The sequence below is a fragment of the Medicago sativa genome, chromosome 6, assembly GCF_051527215.1.
Source record: "Medicago sativa cultivar Bolivia chromosome 6, Bolivia_mono, whole genome shotgun sequence".
NCBI lineage: Eukaryota > Viridiplantae > Streptophyta > Magnoliopsida > Fabales > Fabaceae > Medicago > Medicago sativa.
The window spans coordinates 92,951,268-92,972,811 of NC_140754.1; the positions used below are offsets into that span (position 1 = coordinate 92,951,268).

The following is a 21,544-nucleotide window of genomic DNA, read 5'->3' on the forward strand; positions in this document are numbered from 1 at the left end:
CGAATTCAACTCATTTAATTTCATTATAAAAAAAAAAACTCATTTAATTTCATATCAAGTAACTTATTTGGTTTATTTGGTTTGTGAATGAATATTTTTTCTCTCACAAACTTTAATATATGCCAGCCGAACTAATAACATCACAGGAAAACGGTGAATGAATGTTATCAACTATGACCAAAGTCTTCTATTACTCACCAATAATATAATGGTGAGCACGACTAAACGAGGCACCGCATTACCAACAGACCAGTAGATCAACTTTCTTTCTACCCTCCCCCACTTTCAAGTTACAACACAAAAGCACTTTTTCATTCTTACACCCCCCACAATCTTCAAACAAACCCCTCTTTCATTTTTCATCTCCAACCTCAAAAAACTTCCCCAGATTCCTCAAAAAACTCATCACCATGATGCAATCTTCTCACAGGGTACCCAAACTGGGTTCCTTCCGTCACAGTTTCCTTGAAAAAAGGAAAAACTCATGTCAATGAAAGGTGGCGGTGGCGGTGGGTATTCACAAATCGGCATCCCTTTACCGGAATCCGACGACGATGATGACTACATTCGCCAACGACGGTGGTTTTCGTTTCGAGGATTTTCAGATGGGATCGTGGAGTTCTGGAAGAATTTGAAACGTGTGGCGGGGAAAGCATGGGAGATGGGTGTGTCTGATCCAAGGAAGTTTGTGTTTTCAGCGAAGATGGGTTTGGCTTTGATTTTGATTTCGTTGTTGATTTTTCTTAAACAACCGTTTCCGGATGTTGGGAAGTACTCTGTTTGGGCTATTCTTACTGTTGTTGTCGTCTTTGAGTTCAGTATAGGTAAATCATACTAATCTTTTACTACTTCATTGTAGCACCGATACTTCGATCGAATGTCTGTGTTCCGGTCTGACACCGTAACAGACATATATATATATATATATATATATATATATATATATATGATTACATTCAATTATGTTATTTTATCAAATTATTACACGGGGGTGAGATTATTACCACCAATGACATTGTTGTAGTGTCTTAATCGGTATCCATGTAACCGTGTTTGTGTCGTGCTTCGTAGTGACTTACTCCATCCGGTCTCAAATATATGGAATAAAAAATTCAAACAAAGTTGTCTATGCGAGTTTAGCTCAGTTCGTAGGAATATTATATAATATATGTAGGGGCGGAATTCGAACCTACGACACTACAGTTATTCACTTTAAGATGAATTCTAGCTACTAGGCTACCGAAAATTTCAAACAAAGTTGATATATCCGATTAATAATTTAAAAAGTATTGCTAATGAGTGCCTTAAGACATTTTTAAGGATACTGTTAAATTAAGAAAATACTCATTAGAAAAGTTTAACATTCCAATTCTCGATGCATTGAGTGTATAAGTTTTCATACAAACTTACTCTTTAAAGTTCTTAAAGAGTGCCCTTAGGGCACTTATTAGCATTTCCCTAATTTAAATTAGATGCATTGACTTTGTTTGTTATTTTATTTTATTTTTGCTTATATAGGAGACTAGAGGAGTACTACTCTATACCAAATAAAGAAACATTCACAATCATTTTTTGTTTACTTGTTTATTTATTATTTGTTTATTTAAAGTGGTCTACAATTTTGAATCTTTGATTTCTAAATAATCTGTGAGTCAATTTTACTGTAGTAATGTTGTTGAAATTAGAAAATATATCCATGAACCGAAATTTGTTTCTATTTTTAGTAATTTTATGACAACACTAGATACAGAGTACCAACAAACTAACTCACACTATTTATAGAGTACCAAACAAACTATCAAGACATAATCAAACTAACGAATAATTACTAGTGAAAAACACAGTCAATCAATGGTCAAAGTCAAACTAACTAGTAATTTGTCAAAGTTGTTTTTTTTCAATAACCGATTATTTTTTAGTTTTCAAAATTACAAGTGGTAATTTTTTTTTATATAAAAAAGTGGGAAGGAGAAACTTTGTGGTAATCATTTTACAATCACAACTTTTGAGAATGATGGTTTTTTTAATCCAATTGTGAGAATGATGGTGATGATATGATATCATTAAAACACGTGATTGTATAAAAGCAAATTTAATACTTTTAATTTTATGAAGAAATAAATAAATAAAGGAGTGTTAATTAGAACTCCAGTAAATAAATAAATAAGTAAAGGAGTGTTAATTAGCACTCCAGTAAATAAATAAATAAATAAATAAATAAATAAATAAATAAAGGAGTGTTAATTAGCAAATTTGACCATGGTGGGACAGAAAATTGTTCATACCTATGTTAATGTTGTTTAATTTAGCTGCATATCGCGGATTATTCTAGAATCACTTGGTTGAAAATATGCTCTTCAACCATGGTGACCCAGGTTTGATACACCGAAGATAATTTAGCAGTATTTCAATTTAATAGTATTCAATTGGTGATGGTGAAATCACAGGTTATAAATATTTCTGCTGCATGTTCTAAAGTCATTGTTTTGCTTATTTAAGTCAATTGTATAATGTTCATAAACTCTTTGTTATTAAATTGAAATACAGTTGACTTAAGTACACTTTATAAAGAAAAATCCATGTTCTGCGTTGACTATGGATATTACTTAAACAGAACTCGCAAAGCTTAGACAATCTTCACCTTACAAGTTGGTTGTAAAGCGTAGACAGTCCTCAATTTACAAATCGAGTTTGTAAAGTTTAATTTGACCTTAAACTTGAAATGATTTTATAATTTATCGTAGATCTGTTGTTGAGCCAGCATATGACAAGTCCGACATATGGCTTGAATAGATCTTATAAAACTCAGACAATGCTTCAATATAAAGCGTTAGAAGTTGACACTTTACAAACTGGTTTTATTTTATTAGGTTGACTTAGGTCCAGAACCTAAAAACCTTTCATCAAGCTTTCCATTGGGTCAACAACAACAACAACAATCAAGCCTTATCCCACTAGGTGGGGTCGGCTACATGGATCAAATGACACCATAGCGTTCTATCAAAAACCATATTTGGGTCCAACTCATTGACCTCTAAATCTTTTCGAATGGTTTCTCTAATGGTTTTCTTAGGTCTTCCTCTACCCCTTTTAACCTCGACTCTCCTCCATTTGATCTACTCTTCTTACAACGGCATCTACGGGTCTTCTCTCTACATGTCCAAACCATCTAAGCCTATTTTCTACTAACTTTTCTACTATAGGTGCTACCCCCACTCTCTCTCTAATGGTGTCATTCCTAATCCTATCATGTCTAGTCTTACCACTCATCCAACGCAACATCCTCATCTCCGCTACGCTTACTTTACTCTCGTGTTGGCTCTCCATTGGGTCAACAAGACAAGTATAAGTATAAACTTTTCACTTATAAACAATAATTGGTCCAATATATTTGTGCAGGAGCAACTCTTAGCAAAGGTCTAAACAGAGGATTAGGGACTTTATCAGCTGGAGGACTTGCTTTAGCATTGGGAATGCTGTCAAAATTGGCTGGACCTGGACAGTGGGAAGAAATTGTAATCATGGTTAGCATCTTCATTGTAGGTCTGATTTTTTAATCACTTTCATCTAATCTCCTTTTTTCCTTAGCTTATACCTTGTTTTTCTGATAGTATGCTATGTGATTTGTAGGATTTTGTGCCACTTATGCAAAACTATATCCAACAATGAAGGCTTATGAATATGGTTTCCGTGTGTTCTTGATCACCTATTGTTACGTTATTGTATCTGGATATCGAACCGGAGACTTTCTTCATACAGCAACAAACAGATTTTTGCTCATTGCTCTTGGTGCTGCTGTATCTGTTGGCGTAAATGTGTGCATATATCCAATATGGGCCGGTGAAGATCTACATAATCTTGTTGCAAAAAATTTCACAGGCGTAGCAACATCATTAGAAGGTTGAACCCAATAGACTTTTCTTGCTTATTAAAATTAAAATTTACAACATTTTAGGCCTGTTTGGGTACTGGCACAAACACTTATGAGATTGTTTAGCCGAGCTTACGAGAACGACTTATGACATGTCCATAAGCTATTTTCAGCTTATTGCCATAAGCTCACCAGCATAGCTTATGAAAACAGCTCTTATAATTTACATGAAACATTTTGACTTTATTTTAGTTTTTGTTATCGAAAGAGCTTATGCATAAGCACTTAATTAAGTTGTTTATCCAAACAGGACCTTAATTTGTAATAACCATCTACTATAACATTTAGTTTTGGTGCTTCATAAACTTATTTCTTCTGTTGAATAACTTTAAGTTTCTTTTCAGGTGTTGTAAATAACTACCTTAACTGTGTTGAATACGATAGGGTGCCATCGAAAATTCTTACGTATCAAGCTTCTGATGATGTGGTTTACAGCGGTTACAGATCAGCTGTTGAATCTACAAGCACAGAAGATGCATTGGTATTACCTTTTTCTACTTAAGTTATCAGTCTATTTTATGAAGAAAAAAATGTTCATCTTTCTGACTTATCGTTGCGTTTGTGTGTTGTTGATTCGGAAGATGAGTTTTGCTATCTGGGAGCCACCTCATGGTCGTTACAAAATGTTTAGATATCCATGGAAAAATTATGTTAAAGTAAGTGGAGCACTCAGGCATTGTGCATTTATGGTCATGGCTATGCATGGATGTATACTTTCTGAAATACAGGTACCTGTGTAGCAACATTTTCTATGTAGCAACTTTTTCTGTTTGATATTAGTATTTACTTCAATTTTTTCGTGTCGGTGTCTGACACATACATGTGTCGAATACCAGACACGCCTTTAATCTGAAGCGTCGGTACTACATAGTTGATATATGTTTCCAGAAATGACGTTTGATTCTTGGAATGTAAGAGATGTTTCATCTAAACTGACATGAACCACAAAATCTAACCATTTTGCTTTATAGGAAAAACTTCCCAGTTCCTATTGATTGTAAAGTACAAATTTATGATAAACTATTCTGTCATTGTTGAACTCTTAAGCTTCCCCTTTTTGTTATCCTTTGCCCCCTTCATATCAAATTCAAGGAGATATATGGTGCTAAACTAGAGATGTTGCGGGAGTCTTAGTCTTAATGGTTTCCTGTATAGGATTGTGATAGTAGTTTGTAATAGGACTCTCAATTATATCATTATGTATGTGGTATCAGTTAGCTTAATTATGTCCGTATATACTTCATAATAAGTAACTAGAATACTGCTAGGTGGCACCCTTTGCACAATGTTGTTGACCACAGATTGCAGAAAATAGGGGCTTGTTCAAATTCTGCTATGCTGCAGTCACTATTTGGCGCTTAGTACTAAATCACGTATGGCGGAATTTGATACATGTATCTTTACTATTTGGCGCTTAGTACTAAATCACGTATGGCGGAACTTGATACATGTATCTTTGTTATTTTTCAACCTATAGCGCTAATATATATCCGCTATTTGACAACACTCCTTTGCACCACTTGATTAGTATTTAAATTTTCAAACTATACATGTATCTTTATTATTTTTCAACCTATGCAAATACACGTTTACTAAACCTCCTTTTTGTGAAATAGGCTCCAGCGGAGAAGAGACAAGTTTTCCGCAAAGAGCTTAAGAAGGTAAGTTCCGAAGCGACTAAAGTTCTACGCGAACTCGGTAACAAAGTTAAAAAGATGGAGAAACTAGGCGAAGAAGACATTCTTTTTGAAGTGCACGAAGCAGTAGAAGAATTACAGCAAAAAATCGACAAAAATCTTTCATTCTTGTAAATGCAGAGCTGTGGGAAATAGGTAACAGGCCAAGAAACGAGAATGTTTCTCAAGACCTCTTACAAATGGATGAAGAAAGACATTTCTTGGAGTACAAGTCATTAAGTGAAGCTGTGCTTGATTTAAGATCAGTTAGAGTTCCAAAAGTTGGGAAGAAAGTCTTGTTTCACCCGATAACATCATTAAACCTGCTAATGTTGTTACCGACGAAAACATGTTTAGGAAACCAGCATCTTTGTCTTCACATCTTTCATTTCAAGAAGATGCACCAACAAAAGTGGAAGAATCAAAAACCTATGAAAGTGCTAGTTCATTAACTTTGTCAACATTCTCATCACTTTTGATTGAATTTGTGGCTAGGCTACAAAACCTTGTGGATTCTTTTGAAGAATTAGGTGAGAAAGCAAAGTTTAAGGACCCTCTTGAACAACAAGAACTTGTAACATCTGGTTGGACTAGGTTGTTTAATTGTTTCAAATCTAAGGATTGACATATACACTTATACTTTGTAACATGTGTCATGGAAAGATCTAAATGTTGGTGTAAAACAATTTTACACTCACATAATAAAATTGCATCATTTTGCCACATCTCTCCGCTTTTGTAAAAATAATTTGAAATTAGTGTTATGACATGGATAAGTTGTGATCTCTAATTAGATGTCAGTGTATTTTCATTAAACTATATTTTTCTTTTTCAAAAAATATAATACTCCACACTGAGATGAGAGTGTTGTTGGAACTTTTCTTATTTTTATCCATATCACTTTCAAATTCTAAAGCTTAATACTCATACATATTTTTGTTTTGATAAAACCAATAATAATTTATTTCGACATATCTCACTCCATAGTATGTTTGGGGGAATTGCCCAAAATTGTTTATTGTAAATTGTAAAATGTATGCGAAGTAATCGAGAATTAACTCTACAAATTGTTCATGAGAACCTGAATTTAAATTTTAGCTAAATTAATTATTGATCAAACTTTACTTACCTCCAATCAAACTTAGGATTACTAGGACACTCTTTCTCTAAAAATTAAAATATTTATTAAAGGGTGCGTTTGTTTCAAGTTATATTCGTAGATTCCGGGAATAAAAAGATAGAAATATGTATGCCTATGTTTGTTACAAGTTTACTAAATTTTATTCCCGGGTATAAAACATTCGGGAATAGAAAAATTTTCCCAAAGAAAAGGGTGGGAATAAAGTTCCCATGAAGATGGGAATAATTTCATATGTAATTGCCTATTATATTTCCTATTTTTATGGTTCTGGGAATATTATAATGTTAAACAAACATCTTTTTTCTATAAACCTTGGAATAAAATTCCCATCTTAAAGTTCCAAGGAATGTTGTTCCTAGGAATAAATTTAGTAAACTTGAAACAAACACACCCAAAGTATTAAGAAAAAAAATCCAATCACAATTTTCTACCTTATATGTTTGGGAGAGCATGATAATGGTATAACCCAATAATTTGAAGGAAAAATCTCCCAATATATAATTGATTGGAATTCATCTTTTATTTTTTTTCTAATTGAAACTATTTTTCTCTTTCGTTGCTAGTTTCATGTTTAAAAATAGGTAAATATAAGAAGTACTCTAAAAACACATGTTAGAGAACTAACCACGGAAAAAGTATTTTGAAAGTGTTGCATTCATACTTAAAAAAGTTAAATTGTAAATAAAATACTTAAAAATTTAAAAAATGTTTTTTTAATATTATTTAAGTGAAAAAAAAATCTTCCGGGTCGGATCCACTCATATTCCAGATCCAAAAACCCAATTAAAAAAAAAATCTCCACCCCCAAATAACAAATCAAACCAAATTTTACACCTTGAAAATGGTGATTTTCTCGAGAAAATTCTAACACCAAAATTTTCTCTCCATTTCCAAACACATCAGATCCAATCCAATTTCCTCTCCACTCTTCAATCCCCTTCAGGTTCATCATCACTTCTTCATCCTCTTCCTCTTCCTTTTCCAATTTTTCCATTTTTTTAATAATTTTTCTTTAAACTCATTCTAATCACGCTATTTTTCTTCGTAATTTCAGATCAAGCATCGCATTGCACATTCCAAGAATTTTCAAATTTTTTCTTTAAATTTTTCATCGATTCGCCTTTGAAATCGATTATTCACCGATCGAAACTCGTAGATTCTGTTAGATTCAGATCGAAATGGCTATGGTGGATCAACCTCTATATCCAATCGCGGTTCTAATCGACGAACTAAAGAACGAAGACATTCAACTCCGCTTAAACTCGATCCGTCGTTTATCAACAATCGCCCGTGCTCTCGGCGAAGAAAGAACAAGAAAGGAGCTGATTCCGTTTCTGAGCGAGAATAACGATGACGATGATGAAGTGCTTCTTGCGACGGCGGAGGAATTAGGAGTTTTTGTGCCGTATGTTGGTGGTGTGGAGCATGCTAGTGTTTTGCTTCCACCGTTGGAGACTCTTTGTACTGTTGAGGAGACTTGTGTTAGGGATAAGTCCGTTGAATCGCTTTGTAGAATTGGTGCTCAGATGAGGGAGCAAGATTTGGTTGAGCATTTCATTCCTTTGGTTAAGGTAGTATATAGCTTAATTGCATTATTATATTTTTAGTGTATTGTATTTTAATAATGTTATTCGGTATCTGTTTGGATTGACATATTTGAGTTTATCTACCGGCACCAGGCACCGGACACAACACCGACACGTGACACGGTGATAATTTGAGAAAATGAATTAACCGAATGCAATCACATGTGTCGGTGTTTATTTTCATAAGCTCGCCAAGATAGCTTATGAAAACAACTTATATCTTATACATTAACAAATGAAATTGATTTTATCTTTTGTTGTAGAAATAACTCATAAGTGCTTATCATGATAAGTGGGTATGTATAAGCTGCAAATCAAGTTGTTTATCGATATAGGGCCATAGCATATGCTTGGTTTCACTTTTGGAGCAAGTAAAATTGATTATAGAGGTCTAGAATTGATTGACATGTTTGGTTGTAGTCGAGTAAAATTTATTTTGTATGTAGAATTGATTCTGACTTGAAGCTAGAATCTGTATTTTGCCTCTAGATTTGATATTTAGCATTGGATTTATTATTATTCAACTTAGTTTCACATGATTGTATCCAAATATAACACACTTAACCTTCAATTTCTTTTAGCTAAAATCAACTTTACAGGATCAAGTAATTCAAAATCAATTTTGTTGCATTTTATTTTTTATTGTATTATGTTTTGCCACTGTTCTCTAGGTTTTAAGTTGCAAGTTCTATTAGGTTAGTTAAGATTGATCCATGATGCTATAGAAAATGGAAAATTTAGGTTTTAAGTTGCCGTTGCTATTAGGTTAGATAGGATTGATCCATGATGCTATAGAAAATAGAAAACTGTAGACAAATGTAACTTCTGTAGGGATTCAACTTCCCTGCAGTTGGATACACACATTCGGGACATCAGTAGTTTGATTTGATCAAGATTTGACGTTGGTATTTTAGTTATATAATAATAAAAAATAAAATTTGCATTTTTTGGACTGTCTGATCAATGTCAAATAGTCGCCGATGTCTCGAATGTGTGCTCCCCTTGACCACAGGGAATCAAATTTCCTCTTGCAGCCACCCTTATGGTTCCGATTCGGTTATTGGGAAGTCAACAATGTTTTACATTGATCGAAGCTATGATTGTAGTTGGAGACTAATTTAAAACTAGTGTTGTCAAATAGAGGCTACAGCGTAGTTAAATGTGAACAAATTCTCATTATTCCACAACACTCTATTTATTACCTAGTCCTTGTTTGGATAAATGACTTGTTTGCAGCTTATAGCAAAAGCGCTTATGTGATAAGCGCTTATGCATATGTTATTTTTATTGCAAAGATAAAATAAAGTTAATTTTTTTAAGCATAAGTTAAAAGTTAAAACTGTCTTCCATAATCTATCTTGGAGAACATATGAAAATAAGCTGAAATCGGCTTATGAACAATCTCATAAGCAATATTCATAAGTTCTCCCAAATAGTCTCACAAAACTTATGCCAGTAAATTAGCTCAAATAAGCCAATTTTATGCAGTCCGTGATTGACAACACTATTTAAAACCGTGGGTGTTAATTATTAGTTTAACCCTGAGTTGATCGTGATTCATTGCACTTGCAAATTATTTTTTGTTGTGATATCAACTATGTAGAGGCTGGCTTCTGGTGAGTGGTTCACAGCCCGGGTTTCTTCATGTGGCTTGTTTCATATTGCCTACCCTAGTGCACCGGAGGCGTTGAAAACTGAACTGAGGGCCATATATGGGCAGCTGTGCCAAGATGATATGCCTATGGTTAGGAGATCTGCTGCTACCAACCTGGGAAAATTTGCTGCTACTGTTGAAGCTGCTCACTTGAAATCTGACATCATGTCTGTGTTTGATGATCTCACACAGGATGGTATGTGAAGTTGATATAGTAATTTTTTCACCACTTTGTTGATCTGTTAAACAAAAAGTAGGAAAAACATAATGATTACTTGATGTTTGTAGTTTAATAATTTTGACATAGGTAGGTGATATTCTATGGCTGTGAATGATGTTCTAAAATGTCTTTTTCATCTAGGGCTTTATGCAATTCAGATAACAAAATTCTAATATTTGACTGTGACCACTTCATGTAGGTAGGGAATTAGGTCTATTTAAGTTCAGAAAATTGACAAGGGAACCTTGAGAGAACAAGAAGATTGGAATCTCATTAAAAATTTAAATATTTTTGGAGTCGTAGATAACTTTCACCCAGGTCGCGTATAATGTGAGTTTGATATTTATTCACCAAAATACCTAAAATACAAGAATTCATCTTCACCAAAGTACCTAAATCATCAGCATCGAATAGGCGGCTTCAACTGTTCATATTTAATCTCTGTTGATCTTAGTTTCCTCAACAACATTTTCATTTGTGCAGACTTTGTCTGATGATCTTACTGTTATTGATATTTTTTTATAAGGGAAGTACTGCACATAAATTTAATCCCAGTGAGGCAAATGAGTGCAACTGTAACTAAATGAAGGAAATTCTCAAGGGTGCATTTACATTATCGTTGCCTATAATCTTATTCAAGAAATTGACATTTTGATAAATTTTATCTGTTCAATGATTGTGTTGTCTCGAAAGCTACACATCATTTGTGGTTCAGATGAAAAATTTTAAGTTTCTTATAATCTTGAAGTTTACTTATTTTCCTTATTAGAAACTGAAGACATTGCCAATTTATCAGTGTGACTAAAGTTTCTGTCTGTCATTGCTCATTTATTGAATAATACAATGCTTTTTACGTAATCTACTAGATATGTGTGTGTATATAAATATATATTCATATATAAATAATCACCTTCTGACTCTTGTTCTTGTAGATCAAGATTCTGTTCGTCTTCTTGCTGTTGAGGGTTGTGCAGCTCTTGGAAAATTGTTGGAGCCTCAAGATTGTGTGGCACATATTCTTCCTGTTATAGTTAACTTTTCTCAGGTATATTGAGCAAAAATAATATTATGCGGGAAGATATGTATTCTGTACTGTATGACTTGCTGATTAGCTAACATTTAATCTACCAAAATCGAATAATAGAATATTTTTGTGCAACAATTATAAGAGGTCCACAGTTGAGCTTCATCTCTTTCAAGCTTTCATGCCGATGACTCTGCTAGTATAGATTTAGGCACCCTTTCACATAAACATATGTATGGGATTTTTGTTTTTATGTGCTGAGATGTATCTTTCTAGTATAGCTTCTGACAATGCTTTATGCTATGTTGGGTCAGAGAGTGCCAACTAGAGCATAAGCTAAATTTTGCATAGCTGAGAATATTGTGATGGATAAGTGGACATACATGAACAGTTAAGATTAGGAAAAAACGTGTTAAGAGTGTGAAATATGAGAACTGTAACCAATATGGGTGTGAATGCATTAATGTTCAGTAAAACCTGGAATGAGTAACTACTTCATTTATGTGATTAATACGCTACTCATTAAATTCCTCGCCATGTTCAGTAAAATCACCCTCAAGCGCATGTTAATCATGCTTAAGTTGGAATGAGTGAGACTACTGCATTTGAAGCTATTCAATAATTGAGTGAGTTTAAACCTTGGCTGTAGTTCTGTTTGAATGTGTATTCTTTTCCAGTGTCACTTTAGTTGGTTCTCACGATGACACCATTGTCTTCATATTCATAATTGCATCCTCTTTTCATTTTAATTTTAGGAAATCTAGGTGTTCTTGATAAGAAAAACAAATGTTTTTGCTGGCTTGTGTTTTTTGTAGAATGATGTTCTACATGCTTTATTACATATTTAAATTACTTATTGTGCAGGATAAGTCATGGCGTGTTCGTTACATGGTTGCCAATCAACTCTATGAGCTCTGTGAAGCTGTTGGTCCTGATTCCACCAAGTAACCTCTCTTATCCGTTTATATTAATAATTAGACATTCTTCAGTTGGTCAAAAACCTCATGCTTCTTGATCAAATCTATAAATAACTGCGTATTAGTTTGTTCATGATCAATGGCATGGTTTAAAAATGTACTTGTTTCGCAGATTCTAATTGACTGTTTATAATGATGATGTATATTTAGGACGGAATTGGTTCCTGCATATGTTCGGCTGCTGCGTGATAATGAGGCTGAAGTACGTATTGCTGCTGCTGGGAAAGTGACCAAGTTCTCCCGCATATTAAGTCCTGAACTAGCCATTCAGCATATCCTACCATGTGTAAAGGTATGGATTGCCAATTTACCATAAAAAATTTGCTATTCTCCCAGGTTAACATTTTTGGTACTTTTGATCTCTATAGATATTAAATTGTTATGACTAATCAAGTTTGCTTATTTAGGAATTATCGACAGATTCATCTCAACATGTTCGCTCTGCACTGGCTTCAGTTATAATGGGAATGGCACCAGTCTTGGGGAAGGTATGAACCTCCATCTAAGCACATAAGTTGTACTGGCATTAATTAACACATTTGAAAATGTATCTGCGTAAATAAAGGAGAGGATGCATGTGTGATCTTGCTTTTAACATATTTTTGTGGTTGCTGCAGGATGCAACAATTGAGCAACTTCTCCCTATTTTCCTCTCTCTTTTGAAAGACGAGTTTCCTGATGTCAGGCTAAATATCATCAGCAAGCTTGATCAAGTGAACCAGGTTTGTGCCTTAAAATTGAAAATTCTTTCAGATTGGCAATGTACATCTCAAATGCTATTACTCTTCATACATTCCCTCTATTGAGGCTATGGTAATGTATATGCATGTGTTCATTGCAGGTTATTGGTATTGATCTGTTATCTCAGTCGCTATTACCAGCTATTGTTGAGCTTGCTGAGGATCGGCACTGGAGAGTTAGACTTGCAATCATAGAATATATACCCTTGTTAGCAAGTCAGTTGGGTGTAGGCTTTTTTGATGATAAGCTTGGAGCTCTTTGCATGCAATGGCTTAAGGACAAGGTTTGTGAAGCTAAACTTTTTATAAAAAATGAATTCTACTTCTTTCCACTCTTATTTTCCAAGTCTATTTAATTCAGAGACTTGCTTTATATTAAAGCTGTAATGAACTTTATTTTTTTTAACTGCTAATTGTATTAATAACACTAAACAAGAGCACAAACGTGCACTGTTTGGGGGGACAAACACTGCCCGCTAAAAACAATTCAAAGATCAAAAAACAAAGCAAAAATCCCAGCAGCTCCAACCAAGGAGAAAACAGAAAACTCCGAAAAAACTGATACCTCCTAAAGTTAGGAACATGCAATCCGGAACTACAAACACCCGGAGCTGTAATGAACTTATGATTATCGTAAAATTTGTACTATAAAGTATTCCCATTTTCCATCGTAGATTCTCTATGCTGATCTTTTGTTTACTGTGGTGTGGTGTCTGCTTGGCTTCTCCGTGTTGCTTAAAATATGGTTCTTTGGCTAATCTATGCTACTGAATTATTTTATTTAATTTGTACGTGGAAGCGGAAAAGAAAATATGTAGTAGACTTTCACATAGTTTTAATTCAATGATTGCTTGAATTAAGTTTGTTAAGTTCAATGATTGCTTGGTTTTAATTTAAATACTATAAAAAGGCCTTAGGATTGTGGTCTAATCATAATGATAAATACTAAACATTCCCTATCTATTTCTCTATTTTATGTTAAACTCATTTCTGAAGACAAGATATTCTTTTGTATTTCATGTTTCCTTTCAAAACACATGAGTGTATCTCAATAATAATCAAGCCTATTCTCACGGTTGATTATCATTGACACCCTTTAAGTATAAATCTTATTTTGTCTTAAAATTCACAAAACTATTCTCATGTTTTGCCCATCTTGTCTAATCTCATTTGTTCTAATATCAAACTTCACTTTTCGGTCCTTCGTTTGATATTTGATATAAAGCTTTAAAATGATGAGATTAGATTAGAAAATGAATTTTATAAAATAGAGTCTAGACTTGGGTTGAATAGGATTAGATCGTTCCAACAATCCCAAGACTAAACAAGTCTACTCACTCATGATCATTGTAGACAAAGGATTAAAATTAAACACAGAAATAAAATGCATAAAAGTAAATGACTGAAGATGAAGTGTTGGAATTATAAAGAACAGAAAAGTAAAGAGCAAGAACAATTAAGTGCAGGAAAATAAGAACAAAATAAACTCAGAACAAATGTAGAACTTTGATTTCAATAGAGTAAGTTTGCAAGTATTCCAAATTTGAAATAAAATGTTGAACGGCATAGTTATTTTCCTGCTTAATATGCATTTTTGCTATGTCCTTTTAAAAAAATGCAATTTGATATTTTTATTGGTATCTAGGATGTGAAATAAAGTTTCATAGTGTAATATAAAGCTTACAAGTCCGTATAATTCACCGATTACAAATTGTAAAATGTTTTAAAACTTCTCTTTCTATGTATGTTGCTATGCGGTTTTGATGTTATTTACATTGAAGACATCATATTGACTTCAACTATATTGGTTATGGTTGTAGGTATACTCAATCCGCGATGCAGCTGCTACTAATATTAAACGCTTAGCGGAAGAATTTGGACCAGAATGGGCAATGCAACACATTATTCCCCAGGTATTTTTATCATATCTATTTATTTTTTGATGTACATCGGTATTTTATCAACATGAGAATAAAATAAGTGTAGCAGAGATGAGAATGTTGCATTGGATGTCTTAAGATTAGATGAGATAGGATTAGAAATGAAAATATTAGAGTTGGGGTAGCACATATAGTACAAAAGATGGTGGAATATAGACTTAGGTGGTTTTGGCATGTAGAAAAAAGACCTGTAGATTCTGTAGTAAGGAAAGTAGATCATATGGAGGATAGTTAGATCACTAGAGGTAGGAGAAGACCCAGAAAAACTATAAGAGAAACTATTAGGAAAGAATTGGAAATTAATGAGTTGGACCAAAGTATGGTTTATGATAGAACATTATGGCGAAATTTGATCCATGTAGCCGACCCCACTTAGTGGGAAAAGGCTTGGTTTTTGTTGTTGTACATGGACATTTCACCTTAAGGCTTAGACTACCTGAAAAAGATTTTAATAAAAGGGATGTTAACCAATGCTTTGAAAATGTTTTCTTAAACTTGTATGGCCTTGATCACCCAAATTTTATTTGCCCCTGCCATGAAAAATAATCGAAGAAAAATTCAACATATAATGCAAGAAGTGTTTGGGTTTCTTTATGCGTTTCATAATTCTAATAATTTAGCCTTTGGAATCTTTTCTTAGGTATGACGTCCATAATTGACTATTACCTAATGCATAGAAACAAAATAATCATAAAAGGATGCTAATTCTGGAAAGAAAAAAGTAAAGAAAAAGAATTTAAAGGGAAAGAAATGACTTGAAATGAAATATGGGATGGGGTCGTAATTTGCCAAAGTTGTTAAGGCATGTGCTGAAACTTGAAGAAAACAAAATAAGGCATGTGCTGAAACTTGAAGAAAATGAAATAAAATGTATCAATTTGAATAATCTTTCCGGAAGATTTTCTTATGTTAAAGTAGACACTTCTCTAACTAGGTATTTCCAAATATGCCCCAATGCTTATGTTACTTATGATTGGTGTGCTATTCACTATCAAGCTAAGCAAGTATCTTTACAGGTTTTGGACATGGTTAATGATCCACATTATCTGTATCGAATGACGATTCTTCATGCAATTTCTCTGTTAGCTCCTGTTCTGGGATCAGAAATTACTACCACAAACCTGCTGCCTCTAGTCGTTAATGCAGCAAAAGATAGGTAAAATTGCATAGTCCTCACTTTGCATGTCTTTATTTGAGCCAGTGCTGGTAGCATGTCTGTTGGGTACCCAATATCAAATTCATTGTTGCTGAAGTATTGCAGTCTCTTATTCCAATTGTTGACGAGTTTGTAATCTTGCAGGGTACCCAATATCAAATTCAATGTTGCTAAAGTATTGCAGTCTCTCATTCCAATTGTTGACGAATCTGTAAGTTACTTCCATTTAAGATTTCATCTTTAACGCACTTCCTTACATTTGCTCAAATTTTCTTTGAACTGATTTAAGCATTCTTATCAGAAATTTAGATCTTGCTTCATGTGGATTGGAATTCATTTTAGAGGAGTGCTAGTAACACTCTCTTGTTGGGTGAAATTTTAACAAGTCCCACCATTTTCGGAATGTGTCCACATAAAATAGTGGGACCTACATGGAATTTACTCAATAAGAAATAAGAAATGTTAAAGTGAGTGTTGCTAGCACTTTTTTTTCATTTTATGCTATTTGAGTTGGTTGTTTGTTCAAATCTTCTCTAAAAGGAGTGTGGTAAAACCTCAATTAGCTTACATAGTTTGCCTAAAAAAACCAGCTAGTTAGATACCAAGTTGGCTGTTTGATAATGATTTCACTTGGAAAACTTTGTCCCAGCATTTGTCACCAGACTTGTTTGTTGAAATCATTTTTATTGTCTCACAATTCAATGCTTTTGAACAATGAAGGTTGTGGAGAGCACCATCAAACCATGTCTGGTGGAGCTCAGTGAAGATCCAGATGTTGATGTGAGGTTTTTCGCCTCTCAAGCGCTACAATCTAGTGATCAAGTGAAGATGTCCAGCTAGATCAATCTGCATATTGTCTTTAGTCATTTTTTTTGCTTGTAATATTTGCAATTTCTTTTGTAATTGGCCTCAAGCCAACTTAATCCTTTGTATTACATACCATTGTTGAGATCCTGCTTTGCTTTCTTTCTATCTGATATATCTATGCCACTCAGGTCTTTTTGTAGTTATAAAAACATTATCCGGAAGTGGGATGATTTTTGACGTACAATCACTAATTCTATGATTAACAATTGTGAACATTTTGTATTAAAGTTTTTTTTAGCCAATAGAAAGAATTTATAAGCCTTGATTGTGCTGCTAGAGATATCCATGCAGACAGATCTGAAAGATTGTAACCAAGGATATAAGTTGCTAGTTCACCTAAAGAATGACATTTACCATTGGGAACAAAATATAATGAAGCAAGTGATCCTACATAAATACCGAAGTTAGTAATCTTTTTACTGTTATATCAATTTTTTTGTATGCTGAAGTGAAAGAGACACTGTTCGTTAAAATCTATTGAAGGCATTAACCAACAACGAAAGAATAACATTCAATTTAATTCCCTTGGAAGTATCAGCCAGTAGGCTGTAGGTATATCCAAAGTAGTTCATGAGAATGATTAAATTGATGGCCTCGTTCAGAAACGTGATAATCTTGAGCACTGGAATGATAATCACATTTGAGAAACAGCACTCTAGTGATGAATTGAAACGTATATAACTTTATTTTGTTTGTTGAGTAAGACTTCAATTTTGTCCTCGAATATGTAAAATGTTTTGCAAGTTCATTCTTCTGTCTGTTATTAAACATCGTTAACTATGGTGACATCTCTGGTTAAGTGCATGTAATATTAGCACGTTCTCAATTTTGGTAAAACACAAACATTTTTCAAATTCATCATCCTCATGTGAATGTATTTTACTAAACATTGCGGATAGTGATGATCTATCCATTAAGCAGTGACTGGCCAAGAAACTTTAAGAGGCAGATATAATTTTTTATTGAAATATAACATTATTTGATACTTTACCGGATTATCTTATTTTAATATATAATATGGTATGATATTTAAAATATAAGTGTGAATGTATTAGCAAACTTGTCTCTTTTTTTATGGAAAATTTGTCTCTTTCATTAAGTGCATTGTGGACGGTCCTAATTATAAAGGGAAGAATACAATATCTAAAACAATAGAAATGAAATGAAATGAAAGATGAATTAGCGAGCATCATATATTTTCACTACTACTGATAAAATAATAAATATATTTTCACTACTTCAAGTCAACTACGGAAAAACAATGATTTTCTTCACAATGCACACGTCCTAGAGAAGAGGATAAAGTGTAAGCAAAAAGAAGAAAAAATACACAACAGTTATGGCACATAATTGTCATTTGTATCTTACAATTTCAAATTTTATGCATTCTTCTTTCTATCATCACTCTTGCCAACAATATACTACATGAATCACATAATCGGGAACTAAATTGAAGGGAATGCTACAATGTCATGGATCATTTTGGTTGCTATCATCACACTTGACATACATGTCATCACCATTAACGACATTTAATAACCGACTTTTATCGTCATTTTGGTTGCTATCATCACACTTAACATACATATCATCACCGTTAACATTTTATTTATCGAAAGAAAAACCTGAGAAATGATCAAATTGAAACATCTATATATACGCTACTCTGAAAATATATACGCTACTTCGCAATGTATTTGATAGATGATTTCAACAAAGTTTTCAAGGAGTAAATTCATTAGTTTTTTTTTGTTGATAAAGTTTTATAATAAACAAAGTTAGGACTAAACATTTCTACATTCAAATGTTTAATCACAACAATATAATACAGCAGTGACAAGTCAATTAGATCAGTATGGAAAATCATTACAAAAAAAAAAAAAAATGGAAAATCATTAAGAAAAATTGCCAACAGTGAGGAGAAAAAAATGTCATACACTAATCAGGTCTAGTTGAAAATTAAAATACAGTTAACTGGGGCCAGTAAGTTCTATTCTTCCATGATACAACTATCCTTCCTATGGACAAGACCATTTTCTGCTTCATTAAGCTGAGGTCTCAGCAACTTTATGTTGGCAATAAGAGATTCAGCAGTGCTACTTAAACCCTTTTTCCCAACTAAACTGACCCCAAAATCGCGATTTAACATTTTCATCCGATTTTCGTCTCCTTCAATCTGACTCAACTCAATGACCTGCTTCTTCGAAAGCAATGCATAAAGATAAAGACTGGGGGAATTGTATACAGCTCCTCCAATTTTAACCCTAAGTATTGAACTAGATTCAAGATCATTCGGGTTTGGATTAAACAAAGCAGAGAAGCTCCCGAAATTCAGGTCAGGTTTCACAAATAGTTTGTCTAAATCGTCAGTCTCCTCATCGATGTTTTTTGTTGTGTTAGATGGCATTGAACTTTGAGACTTCCGTTTTGTAACTCTTAAAATGTTTGCAGCTTCTCTCATTCCACTCATGAATGCTCCATGCATTGTTGCAGGGTACTGTTTGCTAGTTGCCTCTCCAGCAAAGAACACCCTCCCATCTCCAATACTCTCTGAAAGTATATCGTAATCATCTCCTGAAGATCCAACAGCAACATAAGAATAAGATCCGTACGCGAATTCATCTTTTCCCCATCGAGTACAGACTGCCTGAACGGGCTCCGGAACAACAATCCCCTTCGGATGAAAAATATCCTTCAAAACATCCAACACCCTTTTGACAGACTCCAACGGCGACATCATCTCAAACCTAAGAGCAGCTTCTCCGGCGACAAGAGCCACAAGAAGCGGGCCTCCGGACACAAGCATAGCTATAGAACAGAAAAAACTCTCCCCTCATACTCAAATCCTCGGTCAAATGACCAAACGTATCGATATTCCCACCCCAAAAATTAGTCGGAAACAGCATCACAACCTTATTCAGCAACCCGAATCCTAACCTATGAATTGCATCCTTCTTACTCTGAGGAAGATCAGGGACAAACTTAATCGATTCTTTCTTAAGAACCCCTAAAGGCACAGTACAAAGCGCCATGTCAGCACGAAACTGCTGCCCATCAGTACACACCAGCACCCCATCACTTCCGTACTTAATACACTCCACAGTCCTCCCATAGAAAATCGGAAGACCCTCAGCCAACACGCGAACAAACGTCTCATTCCCTCCAGGAATGAAACAATGATCACCACCCATCTCATAAGGATCATCCTGATCCCAATAAGCCATAGACAAATTCGACATAAGAGTAGCATTTGCATACTCCAAATTAGCAAGATGCCAATTCAACAACATCCTCTCTTCTTTATCCTCAGCAACCTTATAAACCCTACGAAACGCCTCCAACGCTGTCCCTAAAGGAACATCAACACTCTTAACCTCATCAATCATAGCTTGCCTAAGCTTACAAACCCTCTCTAACAACTTATTAAACAAAACCTCAACCCTAGAATCAACCTCAGAATCAACACATTTTCCATCCGGCATATAAAGTGGACAAATATCCCTAACCTTATGAAGCGGCAAATCTAATTGTCTAGCAAGAACACCAAGTGGATTCCCATTAACACCGGTAAGAACACTACCACCCAAATCCGCCGCAGCCACAAGACCATCCCCACCACCATCACCATCAAACATCCTCTTCGTCTTAACCCTCCCACCCGGTCGATCCCTACCTTCCAAAATACAAACTTTAAACCCTAAAAACACTAATTGTCGCGCGGCAACCAACCCCGCCAACCCGGCACCAATAACAATCACACTCCCTCTCTCAATTCCATCACAAGAACTATTTTTCTTCGCTTTAATCTCCGGTGAAACACCGAAATTAATATAACCATGCTCAATCAAAAACCTATAAGCAACATCAACCAAACCCTTATGTTCCGACCGAATCGACTTCACGGCTTTATCATAAGTCAACCAAACATTCACATCCGATCTCCACCGTGCAAGAATATGATTCCTAACAATAATGTAATTCGATTGCTCCGAACCACCGATTGTTTTCACCACATTCGCTTCAATTTCTTCCTCCGTTAAAGAATCTACAGGAAACCCTACTGAAATTGCAATCAGGGCTTCGTCATCACAGTCTTTAGCGACGTCGTTTTTGCGGGTTTTGGAAAGGGATGTTGTTGCGGTTAATTCTGTGAAGAATTTCTTGCGACGACGTCGTTTTCGTGGTAGGGTAGGGTTAGGGTTTGGATCTTGTTCTTGTTGTTGCTGTTGTTGTTGGGAGGATGAATCGGAGGAATTTTGAGGTGGGTTTTCAGGGGAGATTGTTACGGTGTCGTTTTGGGGTTGTGGTGATTCCGACGGTGGTTGTGACGGTGGTTCCGATGAGGGTTCTGACATTTGTGTATCAATGGGTTGTTCTGAGTTTAGCTCAGTGTTGGGAGGTGAGTGCATGGTTTTGTTGTTGATAGTGTTTCTGGTATATGTCAATGTTATGGTTCTTTTTTGAGTTGGAATAAACTTTATACACTAACCACTTCCGCTAGACTTCGACGGTGATTCTAAAAACGTGTCATAGACTTGCAACTCTTAATTATATGATTTAGTTTGGTGATTTTTAAACGTGTCATACAATTACGACTCTCAACTATTCGATTTAGTTTGATGATCTAGAAAC

The 21,544-nt window shown here is 34.5% G+C and overlaps 2 protein-coding genes and 1 pseudogene across 3 annotated transcripts; 2 read left to right on the top strand and 1 right to left on the bottom strand.

Annotated features, from left to right (window-relative positions):
* Positions 1-232: 232 nt before the first annotated feature.
* Positions 233-6,330, top strand: LOC146918296 (aluminum-activated malate transporter 9-like; annotated as a pseudogene). Its single transcript, XR_015016141.1, has 6 exons — positions 233-824; positions 3,400-3,543; positions 3,631-3,900; positions 4,276-4,412; positions 4,513-4,659; positions 5,548-6,330. The product of XR_015016141.1 is annotated as an aluminum-activated malate transporter 9-like (transcript).
* Positions 6,331-7,585: 1,255 nt separating this feature from the next.
* Positions 7,586-17,139, top strand: LOC146918297 (uncharacterized). The gene is made up of 13 exons (XM_085719948.1): positions 7,586-7,691; positions 7,803-8,319; positions 9,938-10,184; positions 11,141-11,253; positions 12,097-12,176; positions 12,360-12,501; positions 12,617-12,697; positions 12,827-12,931; positions 13,051-13,233; positions 14,770-14,862; positions 15,906-16,045; positions 16,190-16,256; positions 16,766-17,139. The coding sequence occupies exons 2-13, from the start codon at positions 7,927-7,929 to the stop codon at positions 16,883-16,885; spliced, it is 1,764 nt and encodes a 587-aa protein (XP_085576074.1). The 5' UTR covers positions 7,586-7,691; positions 7,803-7,926; the 3' UTR covers positions 16,886-17,139.
* Positions 17,140-18,796: 1,657 nt separating this feature from the next.
* On the bottom strand, positions 18,797-21,366 carry LDL1 (LSD1-like 1). Its single transcript, XM_085719949.1, is given in 2 exon segments — positions 18,797-19,713; positions 19,715-21,366. Coding segments are annotated over 2 exon segments (2,418 nt in total). The 5' UTR covers positions 21,322-21,366; the 3' UTR covers positions 18,797-18,902.
* Between the last annotated feature and the right edge of the window lie 178 nt (positions 21,367-21,544).

Bases quoted from the DNA above. Each gene is read 5' to 3' on its own strand.
- LOC146918297 (XM_085719948.1), top strand. From the start codon at position 7,927: ATGGCTATGGTGGATCAACCTCTATATCCAATCGCGGTTCTAATCGAC. The intron at 12,698-12,826 runs GTATGAACCTCC...TGGTTGCTGCAG, and splicing joins TGGCACCAGTCTTGGGGAAG to GATGCAACAATTGAGCAACT. The intron at 12,932-13,050 runs GTTTGTGCCTTA...TGTTCATTGCAG, and splicing joins AGCTTGATCAAGTGAACCAG to GTTATTGGTATTGATCTGTT.